The sequence below is a fragment of the Salvelinus fontinalis genome, chromosome 31 (genome assembly GCF_029448725.1).
Source record: "Salvelinus fontinalis isolate EN_2023a chromosome 31, ASM2944872v1, whole genome shotgun sequence".
NCBI lineage: Eukaryota > Metazoa > Chordata > Actinopteri > Salmoniformes > Salmonidae > Salvelinus > Salvelinus fontinalis.
The window spans coordinates 45987245-46000148 of NC_074695.1; the positions used below are offsets into that span (position 1 = coordinate 45987245).

The following is a 12904-nucleotide window of genomic DNA, read 5'->3' on the forward strand; positions in this document are numbered from 1 at the left end:
CACTGTATCCTCTTTGGGGATTCTACATCCCTGCCAATGACATCACTCTGTCACTCACAATATATTGCCTGAATGCCAATACTTACAATTTTCTCCATGGTGCTTTATTAGCTGTTATCTTACAAAAAGCCTAGCCTACTCTGTCTTTATATAGTACTACACACTAACCTTTGATAATCATGTTGGCCTGTATGCCAATACTTACTCTCCTCTCCCTCCCTGCAGGGTCTGCGGGCGGCGGACAATGACCCCACGGCCCCTCCCTATGACTCCCTCCTGGTGTTTGACTACGAGGGCAGCGGCTCTACGGTCGGCTCCGTCAGCTCCCTCAACTCCTCCAGCACAGGGGACCAGGACTACGACTACCTCAACGACTGGGGCCCCCGCTTCAAGAAGCTGGCCGACATGTACGGGGGAGGGGATGACGAATAGGGCCACAGGGGGGCCTCGTTAGAGATCCACTCCCCCAGCCGAACCCCCTCAGCTGGTCTGCCATGCTCTCCCTCTCTCTCTCTCCAACCTTGGAGAGACAGATAACACACACACACACCACACACACCAATATACACCACACACACCAATACACACCACACACAACAATATACACCACACACACCAATGCACACCACACACAACAATATACACCACACACGGCAATACACATTACACACGACAATACACACCACGCACGACAATACACACACCCCACGTGACAATACACACCACACACACACAAACCAACTGAACTGACCTAGCAACTGACCAATCAATCAAGCAACCGCCATAGTGAACTGTGCAGTGAGGCAGCTTTGTCCTTCTGTACTGTATTGTACTGTACTGAGTCCTCTCCTGCTCCAAGGTGTGTTGGGGGAGGGGGGTAGATTTTGGGGTTGGCTACTTTTGTTTTATGTTATTTAAAAAAAAAAAAAAAATGTTTGATTATCTCATGGTGTCCTCACTGTCCTTAAATGCAAGCTATTTCCTGGTGTTTGGAGGTCATTGGTTTTCTATTTCCCAGATCAGCCCCCAGCCTGTCCCTTTGCAGATAGATTGAGGTGCATATTGTGTGACGGGGAAGAAAAGAACAAAAGAAACACAGAAAGTAAACTCCTTCCTCTGCGTGGAAGGCCCTGGTTTAATCTCTCTGAACTTGAATGCCATAGAACAGAAGCACTGTTGTTTAAGAAGTGCCTTCAGTGGTGCATATGTGTTTTTGCTGACTCCCGCTAACTCAGGATTGGTGGCCATTTTCCCGGGCTAACGTGCACCCCGTCGTCCCCCGTCCCCTAATTAACCCTCGCCTTCCCGCCCCTGTTCCTGTGTGTCATGTCCATCGCCCTGCAATGTAACACGGGCAGATGCAGTATAAGTTGCAGTGGGGATTTGCCTTTGGGGGTGAGGGGGGTATCGTTGGTGTGAATTTCGGAGAGGGAGTGCTCTGTACAAAGACAGACAGTATATCTCCTTAGGTGAAGGACAAATCTTTTCTTTCCAATCTGGCACATCTGAGCTTCTAATGCACAGCCGTCACCTGTGTGACAATAAGGAATCGTCACACTGACGCAGAATGGGACTGTGTCGTTAGACCACTTGTATTTACTGTATTCAAACAGTGTGTACCCTCCGCGAGCAGTTGAGTTTGGATGGTTTTGTGACTTTGTGATCTTGAGTTTGCATTACTTTGCACTTTTAACTTAGCGAGGCTGTGTGAGCTAGGGATAGAGGGATGACGAGTCATTTTTAATGTGAAAGAAATGAATCCATAGGAGTTTTTTATTTTTTTTTATTTTTTTTTACCTAGTCTCTCTTAGATGAAGGATATGGGTGGGATGCATGGTTTCTGTCCCCCGTTTCCAAATGTTGTCAACTTGGCACTAGTTGTCTTGTGGTCTTATTGGTCAATGTGTTGAGGAAAACTATATAAACTGTAAAAAGATGAGAAAAAGGGGTGTAAAAGTAGGTCTTTTTTAAGTATTCGAACGAACCGTTTGTGCTCCGTCTCTGCTGGCATTGCTGGCAGAGAAGACAAATTGTGAGACCCAAAGTTTCAAGCATCGACTTTAGTCTTTTTTTGTGCTGATTCACTGTTGCATCTTGACACACTTTTGATATGCCATCTCTGATGCTGGTCCCCGTCGCAGCAACAGAGAGAGCGAGAGTGAGAGAGCTGAGATTCTGTCAGGGACTTAGCAAGCACCACAATCTGTCTCTCCTCAGACACGTTCATTCATTTGAAATGCAAGAGGTTTTGAAAACGTGTCGGAGAACATATGTCTCTTACAAACTTTTTTGGGGGGGGGGGGGGAAAGAGCGATGGAGAAGAACTGCACTTTACCAAAGCAGGGTTCAATAGTGCTAAACATTTCACTCTTTAGAGAAGAAGGTGCCTATGAGGAACACACATTTTATTGTCTTTTGTGTAAACAGAACTACCCAACATTCCTATGATATACAGTGCATTTACCCCAGTTATACACTTGTTTCTCACTCACACACGGGCAGAAGTCCTCTTGTAAATGACCTTTCACATAGTGTTCCCGTGTTCCCAGTTGAGGAGATGCTGAAGGAATCAACACGGCTTCTCTCGCACTGCCCACTCACACAGTCCACTCATTCTCTCGGCAGTTAACGGAGTCCACCGGAATGTTGTTCTCTTTCAGAACAGTCCACTGAGTTCAGTGTCATTTCAGTTGAGATTTTACACTTGAGAGAAACGTGGTTCCTATACGTAGAGATACTTCTCTCTCCCTAAGCTCGTTCTCTCTAATGGTGGATTTGACAGAAATTGGGCAGGGTTATATATTTAATTCATCCTCCAGTTACCCTTCGTAATAAAGAGGATGATGGATCCTTCCAGGTAGTCTCCTTGACAGAGAGAGAGAGAGAGCCTTTAAACTCCTAGATAAGATATGAGGAGAGGAGGACTCTCAACGTCCCATGCTCATCCACCCAGCTTCCCCTTCTATATCAGCTCTTTACACACTACATCCAGCATCTCTTCGTCACATCTTCCTCTGGAGAAAAAATATATGTACAGTATGCCTTACAGAGAGGGGAATGGAGGGAGGGAGGGGGGGATAGGGGCAGAGAGGTGGGAGGAAGCAAAATGATAGGAAGGGCACTGAAAGGGGGAGTAGGTCATATATGGGCTGTTGAATAACAGTGAGTTGGACCCCAAACCCACCTGATGTAGAGTGACAGGGCATCAGTGGGTATGAACTTTGACCCTCTGGTCTCGCTGTGTACCGACAATGCCTTTGGATGGTGACATACAGAGAAACAGGAAGCGGTATTTAGGGTTTCCACCTCACCTCTCGCCATCGCAAAGTAGGATTAGTGCTCCTCTCTTCACTAAAGCTTAGCTCGATGCACACACACACACACACACACACACACACACTGCACAGCTGTTGCTGCTCACGATTCATGATTATCTCCGACGTATAAATGTTGTACATAAACTTTTCTTTTTTTTACACATTTTGTCGTTTTGTACATTTGTTCACTTTATATTCTTCACCCTGTGTTTTGTTTTCTTTGTTGTTGGACGAGTAGCCTGCCCAGCCTGCTCGCCAGCTTCAAGTCCCCACAAAAGCCATTTGCGTTCACGGAAGATTCAAAGAGACTCATAACGCTCACCGCCGTACTTGTTGATGTGGGTGTCGCCGTTCAAGGTCGGCGTCGTTATTACACGACGTCCTCCTATACATATTTGCACTCAGCCTCCCTGGGCATCACCCTGCATGTCAACCCATATCGATAAGGCCTCCTTGCTATGCCCCACCCGAGAGAGTCCAGCCTGGCTGATGGCCAGACAGCATTCAGAAAGACATGTTTCATGACTGCCTGCTGGTCCCTCCAGTCTGTCAAATGTACACCTGCATGGGTGGCAGCGGACAGAGAGGAGACCCAGGCACTTTATGTTCCCACTTTACTTAAGGCTGCTGTCATAAGCGCTACGTAGCATCCTCACGTGAACAGGCTGTCATAGTGAACGTGTCACTATCTCGGAGTTATTAGAGAGACAAATGAAGCCGTGTCATTCCAACGCTACGAGGGGATGAGAGGTGAAGCCAGGGAGGGGTGAAATGAAGGTGCTGGATAAACGAAAGGCTTGAATTGGAGGTTTGAAGGTTGCACTTGTGAATGTGCGAAGGTGGTTGCGGTAGGGGTGAATGGATGCTATTGCTGTGACAATGATACTCACAGGGGAACTGGCGATCAGGATGTATGGATATGCGCATCCACGTCTTAGTTTGGCATATTGAAGCAGGAGCTGGCGGGAGGCTGAAGTAATACAACTCAATTCCTTGAGCAAAAGCTTGGGATGAACGATGTAGTGGGAGGAAGGCAGTACGTTTCGCTTCTGCAGATGTATTTCAGACCCGCCATTTAGTATCTGCGTGTACGGCTCGGGCCGTACTCTACAGTGTACACTCCCTTTACCATAAGGCCTGCACACAAGCAGTCCGTCTGTCCGTCCGTCTGTCCCTAGGTAGAAGTGGTTATCTTCTGTTAGCCTTTGAGCGGTTACCCTCACTGGAGGACCACAGATCCTGAAAGCTTTCCCCAATCCATGGGGTGTTTGTTCGGCACTCTATCCAAACCGCAGGAGACTAACCAACAAGTTAGTTACAGTGCTAGACGTAGCCTTCCCTTTCACCAGGAACGCGCAGAAACACGAACAGTGCCCGAGTCTCAAATGGCCCCTTGTTCTCCATATAGTACACTACCGTGGTTGAAAGTAATGCACTATAAAGGGATAGGATATGATTTGAGACGCAGCCCGTGTCGTATTGGAAGTCGCCCCCGATGTTGCTCACGTCTGAGTGTACATAATGTAGTAATTGCTTGAAGCTAAACGGATCAAGTTAGGCAACATATAACTGTACAATTTGAGCTTTTTTTGCATGTGTCTTTTTATAATGGGCAGAAGAAGAATTCTATAACAGTTATCATCAAGATAATTTGAAAGCGTGTAGCAGCCCGCATGATCGAGGTTGCGGTCCAGAAGGACTTCTGGTATGTACCATACTCACATAAACTCAAATGGAGAAAAAAAAATGAAACGGAAAAACAATCTAAAACGCTTTAAAAAAAATTATAACAATTGCACAGTTATCAAGGTAAAATACTTTTTTTGTAAACTGTCAACAGCACAACTATTTTGTATTGTTGTTTGTACCATTTTTGTATGAAAAAAGGGAGAGAAAAAACGCGAACAAAAAGGGAAAGAGTGTGTTGTTTTAAGCGTGTGTTTCTAGTGCCACTGCGATCTTGGTTTCCAAATACAGTACAGTACATACGCAGCCTTGCAGATAAACCTTGTAATATAGATGCTGAGTTGGCGACTCCACGTCAGCACCCCCCTGTGTTATAAATAAAGTTTCCCCTCCTTATGCAAACACTGCTTCCCGTCTCCTCATTTTCTGGTTTCAAATGTGATGAGGATGATGATGATGATGGATTATTCCATGAACGAAGACAGAGGCTCTGACACTATTTTCGGATTCTTTCAATCTGTATTTGACACAAGTGTGGTTGCAGATGATGCTTGTGCACCTTCTTATTCACTTTATACATGTGTCTCTGAATGGCTTTTAACCAAAACAATATGTTCCCTGAAAAGTAAATCGTTCAAACGTCGACCTTAGGTCATATTTCTAAAAATCTAAAGGTTAAAACAGTTGTTAAAACGCACAGTTCCTCATTCATGCTATACAACCCCGGATGCTGTCACGAGTTTCAATTGCTATTTTAAATTCAAAAATATATTTTTGTTTTATCTCTTTTTTTTTCACCCGTGTGTTTAGTAAAGGAGTCAACGTCACATCATCCACGTCAAAGTTCACCCTCCAGACAACACGATGTCATTCAAACGTTTTGAACATCGCGGTCTATGTTGTTTTTTGGTAAACAAACGCTAGCCCAATAAGTATAATGTGTGATCAAGCTTTTTTTCTCCTCTGTATTGGTAAAACATATTCCAAGTTGTAAGGAACATTTCCGCTGTTTAAAATTCTAGTGAAGTCAGCCGCGTTTGAGCCAGTCTATCAAGTTGCTGAGATGTGTCTCCATCTCCCAGCCTTTAGCAGCAGGGAAAGCACATATTGAACCTGAGGGTAGTTATATGTGATTTTGGAACTGCATTTGATTATGGTCCTGGAAAGGCAGAATGCAATTTGATGGGAGGCCCCCCCAGCCTCGTATAGCGTAACACTCACCTTGATAGAGCGAGCGTGCAAACTGCATGATAACTGGATTACAAGAACCCATCAGCCAAGACCCAGACTGGGGGGCGTCTTGTCAGGGGGATGGTGTGTGCGCGCGTGTGTGTGTATGGCATGGATTTTCATCGACCTTGATCAAAATGCTATCAATCCTCATGTTTTCAGGCAGAGGACTGATTTCGAGGCTCACTGGGGAAAATACACTCAAACACTCATGCAAACATCCGGTACTGTAGTGAATTTCTACCATGGATCCACTTCTATGGTACAATAAAACATGATTGGTGATACACGAAAGACAGTCCGTCTTTAAAGTGGAAAGTTTAAACAATGAACAAAATGTACTTTTCCATAATTGAAATCTTTCTCTGTTTGGGACTCATTTGCAAGACTACTAGACAGACTGTTAGTGTACGTGATGATTCCAGACACATGATTTGAGCTTTACCTTAGTTAAGTCGCAGTCACGAAGACGGAGACGCAAGTGATCACCGCAATTAAGTCACTGCAGTTGCCTTCTCTCTCCCTGAGCTTTTACAAGGTGTGGGAAGGAAGTCAGTACCAGCTGCAGCGGATGCCATGCAAATAGGAATCAAGTTAATATGATAATACAAAAGCTAAGGCGGGTGCAGATTGGATTTCCTGTAGTCCTCAACGCTTGATTTATACGCTGCCACTTAAGATGGGGTTACCATGACGACCTCCTCACTACTCAAGTGCAATCATCGATAGCTAGCTACTACTGTAGAGATAAATATAAACATGGGTCTTCACCTGTACAAGTAACACACTAGCAAAAGTATGGACAAACAAACAGTTTTGAAAGAAAGTAGAGTTCAGAACCCCCGAGCAGACGAGGGTGGAAAATCTGTCAATGTGCTCTTGAGCAAGGCACTTAACCTTAAAAGCTCTGGATAAGAGCGTCGGCTCAATGTAAAATGTAGAGAGAGCTAAAGCCCCACCCAGATGAGGAGTGAGACAACAGGCTCTTTGGTTGAACTGTTAACAGGGACCAGGCGGGTCAATGAAACAGCAGCAGGCCAGGCGGCAGCTCCTCCCCATTGATTGGCCTGTCACTGGATGTCTATGCACGCAGACAGAATATCCCCCCCCCACCCATTTGACTCAGTGGGCGCATTCTCTGAGCCAGGGCAAGTACCAGTAGCATGCAGGAACGCCAACCCGCAAGTGACTTGCCTAGTTAAATAAAGGTTAAATCAAATAGAAATGTGCGTACACACACCCTCACAATGTCCTCCTTCAATACCCTCCCATAGTGAGTCTGCAGGAAGCCTGATCTAGTCAAGTCATTTCACCTGCTCTCTGACACAAACATGTTTGTCTGAAAGACAGGACATGGTGAGACAGAGGGCGGAGGAGGGTTTGCTAAAGAGAGAACGAAAAAACGGGGGGGGGGGTTTACAGGTAAAATGAGTTATGCTCAGCAGTAAAACGTCAAGGTTGACAGGATGAGTCATTATAGATTAACCCAGCCAAGTAGCCTATGGTTATCTGGACTAAACCGTGCTGCTGCATTTTGACCCATTATGGATTTATAGAGGTAGGTAGTTTGGGATTGTATTGATCAAATGAAGCAGCGTTTTTCTCCTACCGGCAGGGCCACTGCATCACCACAGCTTCACTCCATTGACTTAAAAATAAACACAAAAAACACCACGTAGCTATTTCAAAAATACAATGTGTATACTACGACAGTAATTGGTTCCATTGCATATATGTGTATGAGAAAAACAATAACTCAAAACGAGTTCATTCCTTCAAATGGAGAATACTTCAATACGCCACTGTGTTTGAAAATACGGTACTTTCAAGTAGGAAATACTTTATAATGGAGTCAGTCCACAGAGGAACGCTCATTACACTCCACTAACATGCGTCACAAGCAGGTGAAGTTTGAAACAACATTTGTTTTTCATGGTCTTTCCTGCGAGGGTCATATTGACCTATGGAGCCTGAATCAATGGGGAGCAGGAAGTAGAGAATTACAGGCTGGAACACAAGCACACACAGGCACACAGGTGGGCTCTGGTAGAGAAGGTTGCCAGGGGAGCTAGATGTCGTCAGGGGCAAGTGGAAGTGCGTGGAGGAGGCTATGTACAACATCGTCGCCATGGAGAGCATGCAGAATGATCACCAGCAAAGCACACACTGTTTGCCACAACTTTTTGTTGATTTTGACATCTCAAAAGAAGAAAACATCCTGATGACGCAAACGAACGTAATTATCTATTGCTCGCCCACCACGTTTCAGAGAGAGAGAGATACTTTGAGATTTGGTTTTGAAGCCTATAAGGTCAGATATGCGTTTGACTTCCAAGAGCTCTGTCTCAAGACAATGTGAATCCTATTCGCCTTAGAAATAGGCGGAGAGAAGAGAAGAGAGGATAACTAGATAACTGTTTTTCCCTCTGTTGTGTATCTGACGGGTGTGTTAGCGGTGTAAAACCAGTAGGGGGCCTGTGCTATCTGGTCTCATAGTAATGTGTTTGCTCAGAGGCAGACGTGTCACTCTGGGTAATAGGAACAAAACAAACACTGTGGCTTTACTGTCTTTTATATGCGTTCCTTTACTCAACCGTGGTGGTGGGCTGTATGCAAATAGCTGCCGCATCATGAATTCCATTTTCATCCTATGTGGGAGTGATGCACTCTGGGTAAAGATATATCCTCCACACAGGAGAGTGAGGAGAGGATTCAGACCGTCCAACTGACCTCAAACGGTGCGTAGAAAAACAACCAGGTAACTTTCGATCACTCCCTTCTCACATAACGAGATATACTCAATCTATATGCACCTTCCCAAAATGACAGTTGGCTGGACATTTCGATGACAGATGACATTTGGCTACTGGATATGATGCAGGTCCTTTTGAGAAGTACCTAGAGCTGTGGACGTCTTGCTGTGGGATGATAGGATAGATAGGATAATGTGTCCTCTCCCAGGTCGTCAGGACCGTGCCCCAGGGTAGAGAGCCGCCCGGCTGGGAGCTGACCACATTAAGGATGCTGAGGGATGGAGATGGAGTAGAGTGGGGCGCTGGGTCCATTCTACTGGCTAAAATGAGATTTACATTCCACTCCCAGCAGCAACCAAATCACATTAGTCTCCACATCTATTCACAGGCATACTATTTATCACTCAGTCGCACAACTGCAAAACACTAGCTGCTAGCCAGCAGCCCATCCTCGCCAATATTCTGAATCAATTGCCAAACTGAAGTTTAAAATATTGCTATTCTGTGGTAGGTCTATACTATATAATTACAGATCTATTATACATTGAGCAGGTCAGAATTCTCCTAACCAAAGACTACTGAGAAGTCACCAACTTTTAAAGTGCTCGCCCTCTTATGTATATTCATAAAATAAGCCATTAAGATATCAGATTTTGTTTCAGAGGGCAGAAAGAGGAATGGTGTTTTCCTCAGAAGGCCTGATTAAAAATGCCCATTGTAAATGATCCTGGGGCCAGTGGAACACTGACCTATGACCTGCTTAATGTTTATATTCAGGAGTTTAAGGAGACCTCTCAGCTAGCATGGAGCCACCAGACACCTCTCCTTTAATTCTGTCTCCTGCAGATTTAATGATGCCCAGCCATGATATCTGTGGGCTGGACCTGCACTAAGGTAAACCATGGCCAGCAGGTTATCACAGAAAATAATCTCGCTGCAGGTTAACACACCGAAATGATCGACTTAACACGTACATTTGCAGGTTTACACTGAAATGTTCACACTGCACGTTAACACTGAAATGATAACACTGCAGGTTAACACTGAAATGATCACACTGCAAGTTAACACTGACATGATCACACTGTAGGTTAACATTGAAATGATCACACTGCAGGTTAACATTGAAATGATCACACTGCAGGTTAACATTTTAATGATCACACTGTAGGTTAACACTGAAATGATAACACTGCAGGTTAACACTGAAATGATCACACTGCAGGTTAACATTGAAATGATCACACTGCAGGGTAACATTTTAATGATCACACTCCAGGTTAACATTGAAATGATCAAATATAATTTTATTCGTCACATGCTTCGCAAACTAACAGTGAAATGCTTACTTACGGGCCCTTCCCAACAATGCAGAGAGGATAAATTGAAATAATCGAAAAAGTATTAACACAAGGAATAAATTCTAAATGAATATCAATAACTTGGCCATACACACGGGGTACCAGTACCGAGTCGATACGCAGGGATACGAGGTAATTGACGTAGATATGTACATAGGTTACGGATCAAGTGACTAGGCAAACGGATAGATAATGAACAGTAGCAGCACCATACTGGATGAGTCAAAAGAGATGAGTGCAAAAAGGGTCAATGCAGATAGTCCGGGTATTGCGGGTAGAAGCTGTTCACGGTCCTGTTGGTTCCAGACTTGGTGCACCGGTACCGCTTGCCGTGTGGTAGCAAAGAGAACAGTTTATGATGGGTGGCTGGAGACTTTGACAATTTTCAGGGCCTTCCTCTGACACTGCTTGGTATAAAGGTCCTGGATGGCAGGGAGCTCGGCCCCAGTGATGTACTGGGCCATACACACTACCCTCTGTAGCGCCTTGCAGTCGGATGCCAAAGAGTTGCTGCACCAAGCTAGTGAAGATGCTCTCAATGGTGCAGCTGTAGAACATTTTGAGGATCTGAAAGCCCATGCTGATTCTTTTCAGCCTTCTGAGGGGGAAGAGGCATTGTCGTGCCTTCTTCACGACTATGTTGGTATGTTGTGGACCATGATAATTCCTTAGTAATGTGGACCAAGGAACATGAAGCTCTCGATCCGCTCCGCTACAGCCCCATCGATGTGGATCGGGGCATGATCGGCTCGCCGTTTCCTTTAGTCCATGATCAGCTCCTTTGTCTTGCTGACATTGAGGGAGAGGTTTGTTGTTCTGGCACCAAAATGCCAGGTCACTGACCTCCTCCCTATAGGCTGTCTCGTCGTCGTAGGGGATCAGGCCAACCACCGTTGTGTCATCAGCAAACTTAATTATGGTGTTGGAGTTGTGCACGGCCATGCAGTCGTGGGTAAACAGGGAGTACTAAGCATGCAACCCTGAGGGGCCCCCGTATTGAGGATCTGTGTGGCAGATGTGTTGTTGACTACCCTCACCACCTGGGGGCGGCCCGTCAGGAAGTCCAGGATTCAGTTGCAGAGGGAGGTGTTCCGTCCCAGGGTCCTGAGCCTAGTACTGAACTTGGAGGGCACTGTGGTGTTGAACGCTGAGCTAAAGTCAATGAACAGCATTCTCACAAAGGTGTTCTTCTTGTCCAGGTGGGAGAGGGCAGTGTGGAGTGCAATAGAGATTGCGTCATCTGTGGATCTGTTGGGGCGGTTTGAAAATTGGAGTGGGTCCAGGCTGTCTGGGAGGATTGTGTTGATGTGAGCCATGAATCTTTTCAGCCTTCTGAGGGGGCATTTTAAAGCATTTCGTGGCTACAGATGTGAGTGCTACGGAGCGATAGTCATTTAGACAGGTTACCTTGGTGTTCCTGGGCAAAGGGACTATGGTGGTCTGCTTGAAACATGTAGGTATTACAGACTGGATCAGTGAGAGGTTGGAAATGTCAGTGAACACATTTGCCAGCTGGTCAGCGCATGCTCTGAGTACGCGTCTTGGTAATCCGTCTGGTCCCGCGACCTTTTGGATATTAACCTGTTTAAAGATCTTATCTACAGAGCGCAAGAGCGCACAGTAGTCCGGAACAGCTGGTGCTCTCATGCATGGTTCAGTGTTGCTTGCCTCGAAGTGAGCATTAAAGGAATTTAGCTCATCTGGTAGGCTTCCATCACTGGGCAGCTCGCGACTGGGTTTCCCATTGTAATCCGTGAAAGTTTGCAAGCCCTGCCACATCCGACGAGTGTCAGAGCCGCCATAGTAGGATTCAATCTTAGTGCTGTGTTGACGTTTTGACTGTTTGATGGCTCATTGGAGGTCGTAACGAGATTTCTTATAAGCATCCAGATTAATGTCCTACTCCTTGAAAGTGGCAACTCTAGCCTTTAGCTCAGTGCGGATGTTGCCTGTAATCCATGGCTTCTGGTTGGGATATGTACGTATGGTCACTGTGTCGACGTCGTCGTTGATGCACTTATTAATGAAGTCGGTGACTGATGTGGTAAACTCCTCAACGTTATTGGATGAATCCCGGGAACATATTCCAGTCTGTGCTAGCGAAACAGTCCTGTAGCTTAGCATCCACTTCATCTGCCCACTTCCGTATTGAGCGCGTCAATGGTACTTTATGTTTGAGTTTTTGCTTGTAAGCAGGAATCACAATGATATAATCAGATTTGTCAAATGGAGGGCGAGAGAGAGCTTTGAATGTGTTTCTGTGTGTGGAGTAAAGGTGATCTTGAGTTTTGTATGTGTCTCTGTGTGTGGAGTAAAGGTGATCTTGAGTTTTGTATGTGTTTCTGTGTGTGGAGTAAAGGTGATCTAGAGTTTTGTATGTGTTTCTGTGTGTGGAGTAAAGGTGATCTAGAGTTTTGTATGTGTCTCTGTGTGTGGAGTAAAGGTGATCTTGAGTTTTGTATGTGTCTCTGTGTGTGGAGTAAAGGTGATCTAGAGTTTTGTATGTGTTTCTGTGTGTGGAGTAAAGGTGATCTAGAGTTTTGTATGTGTTTCTGTG

General features: G+C 45.3%; 1 protein-coding gene across 2 annotated transcripts in view; it reads left to right on the plus strand.

Annotated features, from left to right (window-relative positions):
* LOC129830384 (cadherin-4-like) overlaps positions 1 to 5405 on the plus strand; it is a 370018-nt gene extending 364613 nt beyond the window's left edge. For both annotated transcript variants that reach the window (XM_055892928.1, XM_055892929.1), the window contains one exon: positions 226 to 5405. In XM_055892928.1, coding sequence (XP_055748903.1) covers positions 226 to 432 — 207 coding nt within the window. In that variant the 3' untranslated portion in view covers positions 433 to 5405. The remainder of the gene's footprint in view (positions 1 to 225) is intronic.
* Positions 5406 to 12904: the final 7499 nt, after the last annotated feature.